Source organism: Notechis scutatus, chromosome 1 (genome assembly GCF_049901735.1).
Source record: "Notechis scutatus isolate UNSWTSFEM ecotype Mainland chromosome 1, rNotScu1.2, whole genome shotgun sequence".
Lineage (NCBI taxonomy): Eukaryota > Metazoa > Chordata > Lepidosauria > Squamata > Elapidae > Notechis > Notechis scutatus.
The window spans coordinates 167,233,114-167,250,745 of NC_142009.1; the positions used below are offsets into that span (position 1 = coordinate 167,233,114).

The 17,632-nt window shown below is 35.3% G+C and overlaps 1 protein-coding gene across 10 annotated transcripts in view; it reads right to left on the minus strand.

The window, feature by feature from the left end:
* UNC80 (unc-80 subunit of NALCN channel complex) overlaps window positions 1–16,280 on the minus strand; it is a 191,045-nt gene extending 174,765 nt beyond the window's left edge. For all 10 annotated transcript variants that reach the window (XM_087949612.1, XM_087949606.1, XM_087949587.1 and 7 more), the window contains exons 1-2: window positions 15,891–16,280; window positions 13,155–13,203 (exon numbers count right to left, since the gene is read on the minus strand). In XM_087949612.1, the coding sequence (XP_087805738.1) occupies window positions 13,155–13,203; window positions 15,891–15,982 (141 nt within the window). In that variant the 5' untranslated portion in view covers window positions 15,983–16,280. The remainder of the gene's footprint in view (window positions 1–13,154; window positions 13,204–15,890) is intronic.
* Between the last annotated feature and the right edge of the window lie 1,352 nt (window positions 16,281–17,632).

Sequence of the window (17,632 nt, forward strand, 5' to 3'; positions counted from 1 at the left end):
ACTAAGCAGGAAAGATTTTAATGGTGGCATTGCTTATCCTGAGAGACTTACAAACAAATCTGGTGCTGATTTCCCCTTCAAATGAACAGATAACCCTAAAGATTCATATGTTTTACCATACACAGATATGTAGTTTGGGTCATTTTCCCCAATAAATCAGAATATCAGAATAACAAAGTTGGAAAGGATCTTGGAGGTCTTCTAGTCCAAAGCCCAGCTCAAGCCAGAGACCCTATACCATTTCAGACAAATGGCTCTCCAGTCTTTTTTTAAAAGCCTCAGTGATGGAGCACCCACAAAATCTGAAGGCAAGCTATTCCACTGAATAATGTTTTGACTCATTTCTTTAATCTTTCTAATCCTGCCATCAGTGGATATTTTTTGTATAGTTATTTCAAAAGTTAGTTGAAGATTTATTGGACATTGTTAAAACTGTGATTGGCAGGAACTGCAAGACAACTCATTCAATTGCAACACAGATTTTGCATCTATTTTCAGGTCATATGTGGAATAGTAATTTCCAATAATTAGATGGGACTAGGAAAAAAACAAGTAACATTAGGAAGACTAGAGTGGGGGGGAAACTTTAAAAGCAATATTAACAAGAAATATAGCTCTCAAAATGAAGCTTAGTAACAATAATGGGAAAGTATTGGAGATGTAGCATTGTTGAAAATTGTAACTTTCCAATAAATATGATTTGTAACGCACTGTGTACCTTTGATTTTATTCAGTTTGATCAAATTGCCAAGTGAAAAATAGACATGAGCTGCTATATTCAAGGAACCAGCCGTCAGCTTCTAATCTGTTGTCAATTCCCATTCAACAAATCTGATAATTTTTCAAAAACAGCTAGATATTTATTTTACTTAAAAATGATGGATGACAAATCTGATAAAATGGTTTAAGATAGTCAAGTAAACTGGAGTAGTTATGAGTTCCCCTATATAGGATATTTTAGAGGCAAAGAAACTGAATATGAACCAGCAAAATGATGTAGATGCAAAAAAGAACATTTTAAAACATATATATAACTTCGAGGTCACAGGAAATAATAGTACCACTTGATCCTCCAACACCAAGAATTGTATTCAATTCTGGAAACCATATTTTAAAAAGGATTCAAGGAAACTTGATCAGGTTCACAAAAATATAACTAATATGATCAGGGAACTAGAACTCCATCTACAAACAGTGATGGAAGGGTAGGTATGCTTTCTCTAAGAAAAGATTATTGAAGTATTTAGCTTTGAGAAAACAACAACTGGGGAAAATTGCAGCAATTAACATGTCTACACTACCAAAAATACTATCTCTTTTTCAAACTGTACCAATAAGATTGAATAAAACTTTTTTTAGAGAACTAGATCAAATAATAAGCAAATTTATTTGGGATCGGAAAAAAGCCAGGATAAAAATGAAATTACTGCAGGATAAAAGAGAAAGGGGTGGCTTTGGATTCCCTGACTGGGAAACGTATTACCAGGCAGCTGCTACGGTATGGATTAAGGATTGGATCAACCTGGAAAATAGAAGAGTATTGTCGATAGAGGGTCACGATTTGCAGAGGGTGGCATAGTTTTCTGTGGGATGGGAAATGTAAGCAGCACGCATACTTTCAGAGACACATGATTAGAGATTCATTAATTAGGATATGGAACAAGATTAAAAAGAATCATTATACTAAAATAACGTACTGGTTGTCAACTATGGAAGCACAAATCTACCCAAATGCAATGGATCTGGGAAAAAAGAGGAATTATAAAGATTTAATAGATACACAAGGAAGATTAAAAACAATACAAGAACTACAGCAACAAAATATAAAGATAGATTGGTGGCCATACATGCAAATCCAGGCGAGATATAAAAAGGACAAAGAAAAATTTAGTTTCTATATGGAAAAGCATCAATTAGATAAAATCCTACAAGAAATGGAAAAAAAAATGATTTCAAGAATATATAAATTTCTACTAGATTTCAAAATGGAAGAGGGGGTGGTCAAAGAAACAATGGTGGTATGGGCGAAAAATGTTGGCCATAATATAGACCTGGAAAATTGGGAGAGAATGTGGAGATCAAATTACAAACTAATCACGTCTACAGCATACAGGGAAAATCAGTACAAAATGTTTTATAGATGGCACCTTGCCCCCACTAGATTGGCAAAAATGTTTAATTCAAACCCAAATTGTTGGGAATGTGGAAAAGAAAAAGGCACTTATTGCCATACCTGGTGGATATGCCAGGAAGTGAAAAAATACTGGAATACAATTAGACAATGGCTAGAAGAAATCACGAATCAGAAAATTGAACTTAATCCAGAAACTTTTTTATTAGGTATAATAACACAAAATGCAATAAAACAGATAGATATATCATGCTACACATATTAACAGCTGCAAGGATTTCATATGCACAACTCTGGAAAGAAAAAAAGGTACCACCAGAAGGCATGGTTTATTGTCAGGCTACAGAACTTTTCCCATTCACTCAACTAGAATGAACTTCTGAAAACATATCAAAACGTATCAAAAAGGAATCCTTTATTGAGATGAGACAATTCATGTAGGAGTTCAAAGCAGCGTCTGAGGTCTCTCAGGCATACAGGGATACATAAGGGAGTTTAGAACCCCTCCCCTTATCTCCATGTGTATTTAGTGAAACAAACGCCAGTATGTTAATTCCTCCCCACCCCTTTTGTAAGGAACGATCTTTTTCACAGTTTCACAGGGCATACCTAATTTCCCCCACCCCCTTTTTAGAACGAACTTTTCCAGAGATTCCCAGGACACATCTCACTGTGGAATTTTTATGGTCTTCTCATCTCCTGGCTGTGCCTCTCAGAGGTGATAGTTCTGACCATCTGGCTTTTCTCCCTCCATTGTATCATGTGTGGGTTATACAAATTCGATGTAAGATTAAATATATTCAGGTTACATCAAGAAAGGATTTCTTTATCAGCCTCCCCCCCCTTTTCTTCTTCCACTGAAGAAATGACAGATACACGGATCTGACAGTTATAAAAAAATAATAGATTGTATAGAGATGGACAGGCTAACAATGAAACTAAAAGACAGAGAAGATTCAATATACTACAGGGCCTGGAATGTCTGGTATGAGTGGTTTAGAAATAAAAAGAAAATAAAATGGCAATTAGGAAAAGAATGAGGGAATATGTAAATATGTAAATATGCCATAGAGAAGATTGATGTGTAAGGATAAAAAATATTGATTTATAGCAAGAGTAAGATGTAATGATAATGGAATAAGTAACTACATATATTGAAAAATGTAAGAAGATGTAAAAGATGTCTTGATGTTGATAACAATGTATAAAGTTTTATGTTTTTAAAATTTGAAAACTTAATAAAATTTATTTTAAAAGAGAGAGAAAACAACAACAATATGGGGAGGCATTGATATGATAGCATTCTTCAAATACCAGAAAAGTTATCACCCATAAGAAAATCAAACTCAAAGAATCAAAGAAGCAATGTATGTAGAAAGAGATTTAAATTACAGGATGGCAAATTCTGATTGAATGATGGGGTAAAATCATATTTAGTTTAACAGCAGAACCATTTACTCAGAAATTAGTGGGCTCCCCTTGAATAAATGTGTCCCCATATGTTGGATTCAGTGCCTGAATAACAAAGTAACAGAGTTGGAAGGGACCTTGGAGGTCTTGTAGTCCAACCCCCTATTCAAACAGGCGACTATCATTCCAGACAAGTGGCTGTCCAGTCTCTTCTTAAAAACCTGCAGTGATACTTTAATTTTTTAAAATTAAAAAAAAAAACCTGCAGTGATGACTACCTCACTGGTAGAAGGAATGTCTACTGCAAGAGATTATCTTTTTATCTACTTGTTAGCATTGAGCAGAAACAGATAATTGTATGTTTTAGTAACATAGGAACTGTAAGCCATCAATCTACTATTATACATTTTTTTCCAGAAAATCTCTTAGCAATGGCTTGGACATTAAATGCATCACTTTAGATCTCTATTCCCATCTTAAGAAAATAATGACAGAAAAACAATTGATGATTTAGTTAAGTACAATTTTTATGAGACAATTTTTTATAAAGTTCCATGCACAATCCTTTAAGCTTCAATTAATCATATTTTGTTTAAGTCAATCTGAGGACTGCAGCGTTGATTATACCGCCCTTGGTCTACTGCCACTCTCCTTGCAACTGGCACCGTTCTGAATATCCTTCTTATTGGGAAATGCAATTGACCTTTAAATGATGTAATTATAGTGACAAATATGAGAAATAGAAAAGTGATATTCTAAAAATAGTGCACCATCACATATTTCAGTGCCTTTAGCTGGGCAACTCATAAAAATGCACAGGATATACTCAATTAAACAAAAACCCTGATGTAATCCTCGTTGGTTATGGTTATATCACTCTGACCTTGGAAAAATTACAAGAATACAGTAAAAAAGATAGGTACATTATATTAACAGCTGCAAGGATTTCATATGCGCAACTTTGGAAGGAGAACAGGATACCATCAGAGGGCATGGTTATAAAGAAAATAATAGACTGGATAGAGATGGACAGGCTAACATTGAAATTAAAAATTAAAGAAGATTCAAAACATTATAGAGCATGGGATGCCTGGTATGAGTGGTTTAGAAATAAAAAGAAAATAAAATGGCAATTAGGAAAAGAATGAGGAAGTATGTAAATATGTATATATGTTATAGAAAAGATTGAAGTGTAAGATGAAATATATTGATTTGTAACAAGAGTAAGATGTAACGGTAATGGAATAAGTAACCATATACTGAAAAACGTAAGGAAATGTAAAAGATATCTTGATGTTGATAACAATGCATATAGTTTTATTTTATGTTTTTAAACTTTGGAAAATTAATAGAATATTTTTTTAAAAAAAGGAAAAATTACAAGAACAACAGTCCTGGAAAATAGGGCAGATCATCCTGACAACCCTAAAGGGCTTAATATATACAGCTGGTAGCTCAGGCAATAAATGTTACATTTCTACTTTAAAAGCCCCACTTGATATGATGGTGATGTCCATGACAAAGTTTGTACGCAGCAATATTCTCTCTGCTGGAGACCAGGAGATATGCTCAAACTATGAGAAGATAAAATAGGAGAAAACTATAAGAATTAGAAAAAGTATAAGAATATGGAAAAATGACTCCTATAATATTCTGCATTTGTCAAAAAGTAGCAGTACTCATCAATCTCTAAATTTTTATTCTGCTTTCTCTAGATCAGGAACCATCTTGGTTGTGAATCATAACTTATTTTCCTGAGAAGCTAGCTGGTAGTCTTCTAAGTAATGTATTGACCTCATTTGAAAAAGCAGATTTTATATAATGAGGCATTATTAGAAGCTAGACTACCAAAGTCCTGGTCTGAGGCATATGTCACCTTAATTCCAAAGGAAGGTACCGATCAACAAATGATTTCAAACTATAGACCAATTTTGCTGTTAAACACAGATTATGAAATATTTATGACAATATTAGCAGAAAGAATGAAACCAATTCTAAGTGAGATTATATTATTTGATTCTTTTTGTTAGTTCTTATTGTTTTTATTTTTATTTTTTGTTTTAAATATGATTTTACATTGTGTAAGCCACCTTGAGTCGCCATGGGCAAATAGGTGGCAATATAAATGAAATAAATAAATAAATAAACAAACAAACAAATAAATAAATATTCGGACCAGAACGGCTTCCTGCCAAATAGACAAATTAGAAACAACATTAGAATAGTGTTAAATACAATTGAATACTACGAAGCACATCCTGAAAAGCAAGCAGCATTAATATTTCTTGATGTACAAAAGGCCTTCAAAAATCTTAATTTGAAGTTTATGCTACAGCAAATAAAAAAAAAGAATTTCGGCACTAATATAGAAAAAACACTACAAGCCATATACTCCAACCAAACAGCAAGCATGTTACTGAATGGAGACCGTACGGATGAGTTTGATAGGCAAAAGAGTGAGACAAGGGTGCCCACTATCACCTCTGCTGTTTATTTTATCCTTAGAAGTGTTACTTGTCACAATTAGACAAAATTCAAGAATAAAAGGGATCAAAATCAGAAATGAAGAATAAAAAGTCCAAGCATTTGCAGACGACCTTGTATTCATAGTGGAAGAACCAATACAGAATGGACACATACTACTTCATGAAATAGAAAAATTTGGAGAAGTTGCAGATTAAAAATAAATAAAAACAAAACTAAAATGATAGTCAAAAATTGCACTGCAAAACAGAAAATAAAACTACAAAATAAAATGGGACTACAGAGTGAAAAAAAATAAAATATTTGGGAATATGGCTATCCACTAGGTGTTTGTCAGTTAAAGAGGACAATTATACTAAATTAATTGAACAAATTAGGAAAGAATTGGAATTACGGGGGAAACTACAATTATCAATATTAGACAGAATTGCAGTGTTAAAAATGAATATCCTACCAAAATTGATGTATCTCTTTCAGATGATCCCAATAAAATTAGGAAAAACATTTTTTTATTGAATTAAATAAAATAACAACCAAATTTGTCTGGCTGGGTAAGAAACCACGCTTTAAATTAAAACTGATGCAGGATAGTAAAAGCAGAGGTGGTTTTGGGCTACCGAAATGGGAACTTTATTATCAGGCAACGGTATTAAATTGGGTCATGGATTGGGTTAAATTAAAACATAAGAGAATATTAACTCTAGAAGGTCATGACCTCCAGGAAGGTTGGCACACATACCTGTGGGAGAAAAAAGGCAAAGCACGTGCCTACTTTAATTGACACTTAATAAGAGATTCACTCATACACACATGGAGGAAAATTAAGAATAAGCATTATATGAAAGTACCACATTGGTTGTCAACCATGGAGGCCATGATACACCCGAATAGATTGGACTTAGGGAAAATGATAAATTATAATGAATTATTAGACACCCAAGGGAAACTAAAATCAAATCAAGAACTTAAAGAACAGGGAATTGTAATCGATTGGTGGCCATATCTTCAAATTCAAAACAGATATAAAACAGACTCAGAAGAATTTGGATTTAATAAGGGGCAAAATCAATTAGATAAAATTTTAATTGGACTAGAACAAAAATTAATATCCAAAACATATAGATACCTGTTAGACTTCAAAATGGAAGAGGAAATGGTAAAAAATACTATGATAGCATGGGCGCAGAATTTTGGACACAATATAGATTTAGAGGAATGGGAAAAATTATCGAGCACAAATTATAAATTAACAACAGTCTCGATATATAAAGAAAATTTATACAAAATGTTTCACCGATGGCACTTAGCCCCAGCAAGACTAGCCAAAATATACCCAAATACTAGCCCAAAATGCTGGAGATGCCAAAAAGTCGACGGTACCTTCTAACCACATGTGGTGGCTATGCCCCAAGGCCAAGATCTATTGGAACAAAATTAAAGATTGGATACAAGGAATCACAGGACACCAAACTGAACTCAAATCAGAACTCTATTTATTGGGAATATTCAAAGACCAATACCGCAAAAAAGATAAAATACATAACTTTACATATTCTAACAGCAGCCAGAATAGCTTATGTACAAATGTGGAAAGGGCCGAATATTCCAACAGAAGACTTAGTTTTATAAAAAAATAACAGACTGTGCAGAAATGGATAGGCTTATACTAAAAATGAAAGAAAAAGAGGAATCCAATTATTATTCAATTTGGCATAGATGGTATGAATGGTTAGAAAATAGGAATAAGGAATGTAAAGCGAAGATTACATAGAAGAATCTTCAAGAGAATGATACGTAGATATGTAAAATAGACAAAGACAGAGATTAATAACAAGTATAAATAAAGATAATAGATATTGGTGATGTATATGAATAGATAATAGATAAGATAACATTGTATGATGATGTCAAATGCTGTTGAAAATCTAAATATGATCTGTACTGGTGGAAAAACAATAAAAACTATTTTTTTTAAAATGAAAAGGCAGATTTTGGCTCAATTTAAATATTATTTTCAAGAATTTGAGGACTTAAACACCACCACCATCTCCTGTTGGCTCAATATCATGCAACCAAAATTCACAATGATCAAATTTCATCATCCAAAAAATCATCATGGACTTTGCTTCCCCTTGTGCAGCACCTCTCCATACACACACCTGACTTTTTATAAAGCTTTTATTCTATGTGTTCTTCTTTCTCTGGTTGTCTGGTGTTCACTTCTTGGGATTGTTTTGTGGTGGGCTACCTTCAGTTCTTTTGATTGCTTCTTCTTGTATATCACCCAGAATATTCAGGTTAAGATGGGTTACAAACATTGCAAATATATAAATAAACAGACAAACAAATAATAAATAAATTAAATAAACAAATCTCTGTGTATCCCTGGGATATAAATTTTAGCAAGGAGCATATTCAAAGTCTTTGACACAGTGTGATGCTTTTTTGAGGGGTATCTAATTAAGTCTATATTCTAGCATTGGGCAAATTTTCTGTAGAGAATCACAGAGTTCACCTTGGGAATGAAGGAGGTGATTAGTAAAACATGACTTAAGGCTGGGAAAATATGAGAATATTAGAAAGAAACATAATTTGGTTCTGTCTTAACTCTCTCTAATACAAGGAGGAAAGGAAACACATAATTGGGTTTTTCAAGATTTTATTATTATATAGGGATTTCCGGTCTGCAGCGCTTCGGAGCAGGCAGGAATCTGCGACTGTGCGCGGTTCCTGCCTGTGTTCACTGCCCGAGTGCCCCGAGCCATTTGGCTTCGGGGCTAAGCCACCTCCGTAGAAGGTGGCGAAGACAGGGGGGGTCTGGCAGGGTCGAGAGATATCGCACCTCTCTTCCCTAGCCAGCGAAACCCCCTTTTCCAAAGGCAGCTGAGCGGCGGTCAGCAATGGCCGCCACATAGAAGAGCTCAGCCGGGAAAAGAAAGTGCAGGAGGAGCTGTGAAGAATTGAAAGTGATCTTTGCTGACCGGGACAAGTAACAGTGAAAGTATCCTGGAATTTGAAACTTGCTAAAGAAACATTGTTTCCAGAATGTGTCAAGCGGCGAATGTAAATTAAGGGAAAAGCTTTTTTTTTTCTTTTCACTCTCCTTCCGAACGTGACAGCGATAGAATCTTGAAAGAAATCGGAAAACCCGCATTGGAGGTATGGATTTCTGAACATTTAAAGGAAAATTGTTGTTGTAAGTGGGAAGGGAGAGGAAAAAAAATTGGAGCAGAATTTGAAAAAGGAGGAGATTGCCTAGAATTTTAAAGAACTTTGAATATTAATACGGCTTCTAAAAGATATATCTTAATTGGAACTCTTTGATTAAACAGTAACCCCAGAAAGAGAAATGGAAGAAAGAAAAAAGTATTAAAAGAAATAGTTTATTTGGATTCTTTGGTGACTTTGGAACTTTTCGGAATTATTTTTGATTAAAAACACTCGGGTGGTTGTTTTGGAAAAAAAAATTCTCTTCACGATGGCATTGCTGGTGGATGAACTAAAAATTGAATATAAAAAATATAAAAAAGAAGAACAAGATGGAAAAGATACTTTGGGCACTCTTTTTCAATTTCTAGAAATGGCGGTATGCACTTATGAAAAATTGACTGCACAGCAGGACGACTGGGACAAAGAAGAAGAAGAAGCCATCTTTGATGAACAAATGGTTCTATTTGGGGAGGAGGAGAAAGAGGAAAAGAAAAAGGGGATTTTAAGGCTTGAAAAAACAACCAAAAAAGAGAAAAATGAGATGAAAAGTGGATACAAGGTTAGAAAACAACAGAAAGGGGGAAAGCAGAAGAAGAAAAGGGAGGAGGAGAGACAAAGGGGTAAAAAGGGCAAGGAGAAGAATAAGCAAGAGAGAAAAGAGGGGATGAGAAGCCTTAATGGTGGGAAGCAAGATTTAAAGAAACAAAACTCATTTAGAGACAATGGGTAAATTTAATTGAAAAAGGGATTCTGTAAGGTACATAAGATTGTGTTTTTATATGTGTATTTAGAATAAAATGCTTAAGATATAAATGAGTATTAATATATATGATTAGCTTTTTAATGGTATTGATAGTGGTTCTATATGCTTTTTCTTTGTTATTGTTGTGTTTTTTCCTTTCTCATAAAATTTAGTATGTAATTTTAGAATGTACTAAACAGAATCCCAATATAAATTAAGTGTTATATTAAGTATTATTAAGCTAGGGGAAAGAGTCAAAGGCGTCACTCCAATTAGTATACAGGAGAAGCCTATTTAAAGAGAAAAGATGAATGGATAGCTGGAAATAGAACAGACAAAGAATGATAAGTATTATGAACTGAACTGAGATGAGATAAATAAAATAAAACTAAGAAAGATAAAAGAGGGAAGAAGCTATATAGAAAATTGAAAATGGTAATAAGATATGGAATGGTATATAAAGTGAATATGATTTTTGAATTTGTGTCTGTGCGAAGAGTTTTAACCCGGGATCAAGCAACTTTCAGAAAAGATGTTTTATGTTTTTATGTTCTATGTTTTGTTTGTTTGTGTATTGTTTTTGAAAGGCAATAAAATTATAATTAGCAAGAAATATAATTTGGATAATAGAATGAAAAGGAGAAGCTGGGATAAGATACGAAGTTGAACAGATAACGTAAAGATATATATTACAATTTGGAACTATTTTGTATGTTCTATTGGTTTTTTCAGAAAAGATCTTTTATGTTATTATGCCTTGTTTGTTTGTGTATTGTTTTGTAAAACTAATAAAATTTGTCTTTAATAAAAAAAAAAAAAAGATTTTATTATTATAGCCTTTACCAATAAAGTAGAGTTCTAGTACTTCTCATGGAGTCTGTTTCCTCACTTGGCCTATCTCAAAGGGGTAACAATTTGAAAATAACTAGAAAGTTATGTTTTATGTCTCACCCAAACATAGCATGTCTCTGCTATTCATTAAAGCAGTCCCCGTCCCCCCCGAAGAGCATATGGGTTTAAAAATCATCTTATTTTAATAAATTAACTTCATCATTTTTCAGGCTACACAGCCCTGTTAAATATCTGTTCTCAAGCAGATCTGATCAGATACCTCAGACCAGTCAATCTTCACAACTACCGGTAGGAATAAATACCAATTTTCTCTGCCTCCTACTCTTCGGGTTTCTATAATTTCAGAGGAGTTTCATTGAATTCTTGTTGAAGTTTCCTCTAGTGAGATCTGTGCTGAAAATCCTATGGACGCTGGCTTGCTAAAATTTGATCAGATGTGGAAGTGTGGTTTCTTGCTCAGAGATTTTTCTTTTTAATTGGAAAGTTTGCTCTATCCTCCTTCCCTTAGTCCCCAGCCTTCTCTTGTCAATTGGCCAGCCATTGCCTTCACATCTCCTCCTCCATGACTTTTTTCAGTTAGTATCTGAAGCTTTCTTCCATTTCACTGGGATAAAGACACCCAAGAATCTATAGTGGATGGCAGATGTTTCTGGCTCCATATTTGGAAATAGAAATGAAATAAGAGTTCTATCCAGTAACTGGATAGTGAGTTCTTGTCAAAATGAACTAAATCATTCAAGTTATTCCCAGATCTTTTATTCTTGGCTAAATTATATTAGATGAATTGAAATGTAGTAAATTCCTTGGGGGGGGAGGGAAGCTTGATTCTAAATATGGCAGTAGCTAAAAGCTAAATAAACATGAAGAAACCATGTTACTGGATTGCTCAAAGAACAATATAAGAGGCTACCAAAATCTTAAGAGGAAGATGTTTATATGATTTTTTGATTTTAAAAAAATCAGCAAAAACCCAGTAACTGGTATATCAATTTTTCCTGGCTTTTCTTACAATTTACATGTTATTCTGAAATTTGCAAAATTATTCACAATATATCAATACCTCAAATATATATTTTCCCTGCTCTTATATATTTAAACACAATTTAGCCCAAATATGCTTTTTAGTCCAATATTTTCAAATATATATTTTTATGAAACTGTGTACAACTTTTATCAGTGTATAATAAATAGTTTTGAGAAATTAGAAAAAAGAATACAAGGAGCAAAATAATGAATCTATTATTCTTTTAGAGGCTACCAATTAGATGAAAAAATCAAATGAATGTTTGAGAGAGATGGATCATATTTTAAAGCAAGCATTTATATATAAGCCAGTTAATACAAGACATTAAATCGGCTTCAAGAATGAGTGCATTCAAGAGCAAGATTTCATTGTACAATCCACATTAAACAATAAACTGCTTACAAATATGAAGAATACAACTAATTGCCTCTCCATTACAATTCACTCAGTAGCCCACATTGTCCTATTTCAATCCTATTCAATTCTATTTCCAATCTTGTAAAATTTTAAACATGATCTTGTCTTCCTGTAGTATATGTAGTTCATTATCTATTATTTTCAATCCTTTGTAAAAGAAAATTAAATCTTCATTTTGATAGCAGCAGTAAGCAAGACAAATTTAATTTCAGTCTATGTTTTTGAATTGCTAGTTTAACTTCTGAAATTTTATTTTCTTAATATATTTTCATTGCCAATGATTATATTGTTAGTAAAAGTAATGAACAAGATGGGGAAGCTTTAGTTTGTCCCCTTTGGCATGATACATTGTTCCAATAAAAATCATATATTTTATGTTATTTAATAAAAAAATATTTTGCTAATGTCTTAGTCAGCATTTTTCCATTTAAAAATGCTTTTTAGCTATTTAAAAAGTTGGAGCCACAATTCATCTTTTTCAAAACTTCAAACATAAAAGACTTTTCTAGATTGTCAAAACCTTTTTCTGCCTCCAAAAAGATCCCAGGCATTGTTTGATTGTTTGGATTTGTGTTGTCAATAACATTCAATGTATGTCTAATGTCTCTCATACATTTCTCTGGGACAAATGCAGTTTGATCAGGTTTATTATATATGTATTCTTCCTGCAAGTATCACTGTGAAAAAATTAAAATTTACATGTAGTAAAAAGCTATTCAAAGAAGAAACCATGGATCTAACCTGCCTCAATCAAACATTTAACTGTTGGTAGTGAAACGAGTAGTATGTTTGACCCACTGAGTTGAACATAGCTTCCTGAGTTTCATATTAGAAGCAAACAATTCATGCACATCAGTAAATCAAGAACATCAAAAATCACATACCACACAAGAAGCTTCATATTGCTTTCCCAGTTTGGGTCTCAAAAATGCACTGAAAAAAGACATAGATGTTGTTAAAACAGGATTTTAGGTATAATTGGCACAATTATTTAGCTTATATAAGTGTATATGTGTGTTTAAATTGATGACTAGTTAGAAATATATAGTGTCATTTCAAAATAGCAATAGCAATAGCATTCAGGTTTATACACTGCCATAGCACTTTTTACAGCACTCTCTAAGCCGTTTACAGAGTCAGCATATTGCCCCCATAATCTGGATCCTCATTTTACCAACCTTGGGAGGATGGAAGCCTGACCAACCTTGAGCCTGTCAGGATTGAACTCCAGGCTGTGGACAGAATTAGGCAGCAAGATTGATTCTAATCACTGTGCCACCAGGGCTCTTGAAATCCCGTGCTATAAAGCTAGCAAGTATCTCTATGTGGCTGCTATGGAGAACATTTTCTAAGATACAATTCTTATAATAAGCAAATGTACACCATAAGTGCAGAACCTGATATATGAGCTCCAGCACCCATTTTAAATAAAGTTTAGGATCTCAGAGAGGGAATCTTAGATGCTAAATGGATGCCTTAAATACAGCAGAGGGTTAAAAATCCTCAGGCACCCTGCCAAAATAAAGCCAACATTTTTAACAGAGGGATTGAACAGTGCAAAATATGTATACCTATTTAGCTCCGTTAACCACTTCCTCCAAAGGCTAAATATTTATGTTATAATCAGTCCAAATTATAATGGCATCACTAGTTATATCCCCCTGTGCTCTTGAAAGTGAAAAGCATTTTTTCTTCCTTGCCCACAAGAAAGTTGCATATTCCTGCCCAATGCCATTTCCTGTACATGATATATTTCTTGATAGATATGGGATGGGACTGCAGTTAAAGAAGAAGAAAAAAACCCTATCCATAAGAGGTATAATTTGAATCCTTGGGTTCTCCAGGTTGTACATGAGCAGGAACCAGTAGCATTAATAAATCTGCAACAAGTGATGTGATTGGACAGTAGTGCTTCAGATTTACCAGCCTGGAAGCACAGTGGAGATTTTGAGCATGTGTTGTGCATGCTCAAGTAAGATGGTTGCCATAAGATGGTGCTTGCCCATTCCCAAAATGGTTGTCATGACAAACTGGTAAAGTTGTTCAATGTCAGGACCCCAAGATACTCAGTACCAGCTCTGAGATTGCCTTTTGTTTAATTTATTTTATTTTTTTCTGCAGCCACTTTACATTTTAAATAATTAGGACAGGGGCTGCAAGAGCCCTCAAAAATGTCAGCAGCGTGAAGTGAATAATAATCCAGCTGTCTATCTAAGATGTTTATCATATGCCTTTAAAAAAAGAATCACCTGAATTGAGTTAATTTGTGTAATACTTATTTTTCATCAAATAAGAAATAATCAAGTACCCCACCAACATTTGAAAATGATGATGAACATCTGAATCAAGTCTGATGGAGGGAGCGGAATGATAAAGTTAGATGGTACCCAAAGTATGATCTTGTCTACCCTCCAATAACACAATGCCATCCATGTCTCCATCCCTACTAACCATGACACAAAGAACTGGTCAGTCCACAGGCTACAGTCTGAAAAGTTGTAGCCTGTAAATATGGAAGAGGTGAGCCACGAGACCTTCAACCTTATTGTCTTCTATGATATATACTATATATACAATAAACTAATCTTATCTTACCATTGTCAGCAAGAATCAGCTGAGGATTTTGTTGTGAAATATAAAGTGCTTGTTATATAGTGACTTTTATTATATGAAATCCTTTAAATTGTGCATACATAATCATTATCATAAACATTAGGTGAATCAACTAATCTTTTATTGAACTGCATTTATGTCAGATGGAAGACACTAGGAAATCACATCCCTAAGACATGGTAGAATTACTTGTAGTTTAATCTTGCCATTGTTGATGTTTTATTATAGGTAAATATAGTTTTTAATGACTTGGGGGTGAGTTTCCATAGGATGTTAATGTTCAATTTTACTTGGAAAGAAGGGATGTTCATAGATAGACAATGTCTGTACAGTTAAAACTAACACAAAAAGATAATTTATTCTTTTGCTGAACCATTTTAGTAATGGTTACTGTATGGCTTTTCTCAACTCTCGTGAAGATGGGAAGCTGAAGCTTCAATTCCAAACATGCCCAATTGGGGAGTAAGATGGGAGGAGGGAAGTTATTCATGGGGCTTGAGATGATTTTCCAGGGGTCAATTACAGTTTCCCCGATTGCATCTTCTTGTGCAATGCTAGCAATTGACTCCAGTTGCAAAATGGATTTTCTGATGTTTCTTTGGATAGATAGCACAACATCCGCTGACACCTGCTGCAACCTTGACTTATTAGAGGTCATTGAGGAAGTGGTTTCATGGCATGCAGCGCTGGCACTTGGCCGGCAGAGACCTCAGGTGCAGGCTGAGAGAAAGGAGAGAGCATGGATGTATCTTAACTCAGCGCCCAAATAGAGAGCACCAGTAGAGGGCAGCAAAGAGTCCGAGGTTTCTTATCTCTGCTGCTATCTAATGACTGTCCCTCTAAAGCAGAGCTGACTATTTAAAGAGAAGGTCGCTTCTCATTGTCCTGGCTTCGGTCTCTTGGAATCAAAAACCTACAGCCAGGCGAAGAGCCCGCAATTCTTCCTTGCATCCCAGCCCTTGAATCCCAGCGAGGTTTAGCCGGCAGCGCCCCCTAGTCTCCCTTACCTGGTTTGCCTCCACAGGAAGGTCTGGATAGGCAGCGGAACCCCTCGGCCGCTCTCCTGGTCCTGGCCTCCTGAGCTTTTCCTCTTCACCATGGTGCTGGTTCCTGTGCCGCAACAGCTGTTAGCCCATGTCTCTGCTCCGCCGCCGCAGCCCACTCTGCCTCCGGCTCCTCTGGTGCAAAATGGCTGCAAAAACAGCGGCCGCAGCCAAGCGGGGAGAAATCAGTGCAGCTTGCGGGGAAGCGGCAGTGGCGGCGGCGGCAGCAGCCAAGGACAAGAGGATAGTCGCCCCCCGCCCCGCATGACTCCCTTCCCTCAAAACCTCCTTCTGTGGCCAGCAACTAGCGCGAAGGGACCTGTGCGCGATGTGTCAGGGGGATACCGACGCGGGGCGGGGCGGGGCGGGGCGGGAGGGAGGCGACGATGGGGAGGAGCGGCGCCACCCACGGGTAGCAAACTCCCCGATCTGAAGTGGAAAGTTTGAGGAGCAGCAAAGGCTTCTCGAATTTCCATCCTTCACAACCATAAACTCGAATTCATTCGTTCCCCAGAATGGCTCCTTCAAGGGACTCAGCAACTGAGTTTGTGTTTATGCGTAATATTTCACTCTTGGCTCGAAGTGGGCTAATAGTAACAACTAACTTGCTGATAGAGTCATATTTCTGGAAAGAAAAAGACAAAGAAAGTAAATGCTGAAAATTCCTCCTTAATCAGAAGTATCTGTTGAAATTGAAGCAAACCAGTATCACTGTCACAGTACACAACAGTCCTCTTCCTATTTTATTCCCACAGCAACCTTGTGAAGTACATTGCAATGACTTACCTGTCAATGAATACTTCAGCTTCAACCATAACAACACAAGAGCACACAATAGATACAAACTCAGGGTTAACCGCACCAAACGACTTCAGCAACAGAGTGGTCAATGTCTGGAATACTCTACCTGACTGCGGTTTTTTTCCCCAAACCCCAAAAACTTTAACCTTAGACTGTCTACTATTGACCTCACCCCTTTCCTAAGAGGCTTGTAGGGGGCGTGCATAAGTGCACCAACGTGCCTACTGTCCCTGTCCTATTGTTTCTTTTATTTTTTCTTTTATTTTTCTTATATGTATCCATGTATTCATAACTATGTTTTTACTTATACCTATTATCTCGTAAGCAATTGACAAATAAAAATAAATAAAATAAAAAATAAATAAGTAGGACAGCTGCACATTTAGAGAGCTTCCCTGGCCTTATAGCCTTGTGACTTGGCAGCAGCTCTCCAGGACTCCGATGAGAATGTTTTCTCTCTCCCCTAGCCCTGTCTCTCCCTACCCCGCAATAGGTGGGGCAGAGCTTTTCAAACTATATTCTATGGAACCCCAGATATTCACAGAAAGACTATGAGATTTTATGAGAGACAACCAACCAACAAAGAAATAAACCAACAAATCTGTTTTACTCTAATATGATTGAATTTTCTGTCATTTGAGTTTTATCTCTTAATTAGGGATTTAGAGGCTTTTTTAAAAGTTCAAAGTTCAAAGCCTTTATTATCATAGTACATCATGTATGCAACAAAATTGGTTTAGCCTCTACTGGTGCAGTCCATACAACAATACAAGACAACATGAATAATATAAAGAATAATCCTTATACAAGTAGTTAGGAAAAAAACTAGTCATACATTTCCACATGTACGTCATATTCTGTGCAACAGGTATATTACTCTGGTGTATGATCTTATATCATGGTAT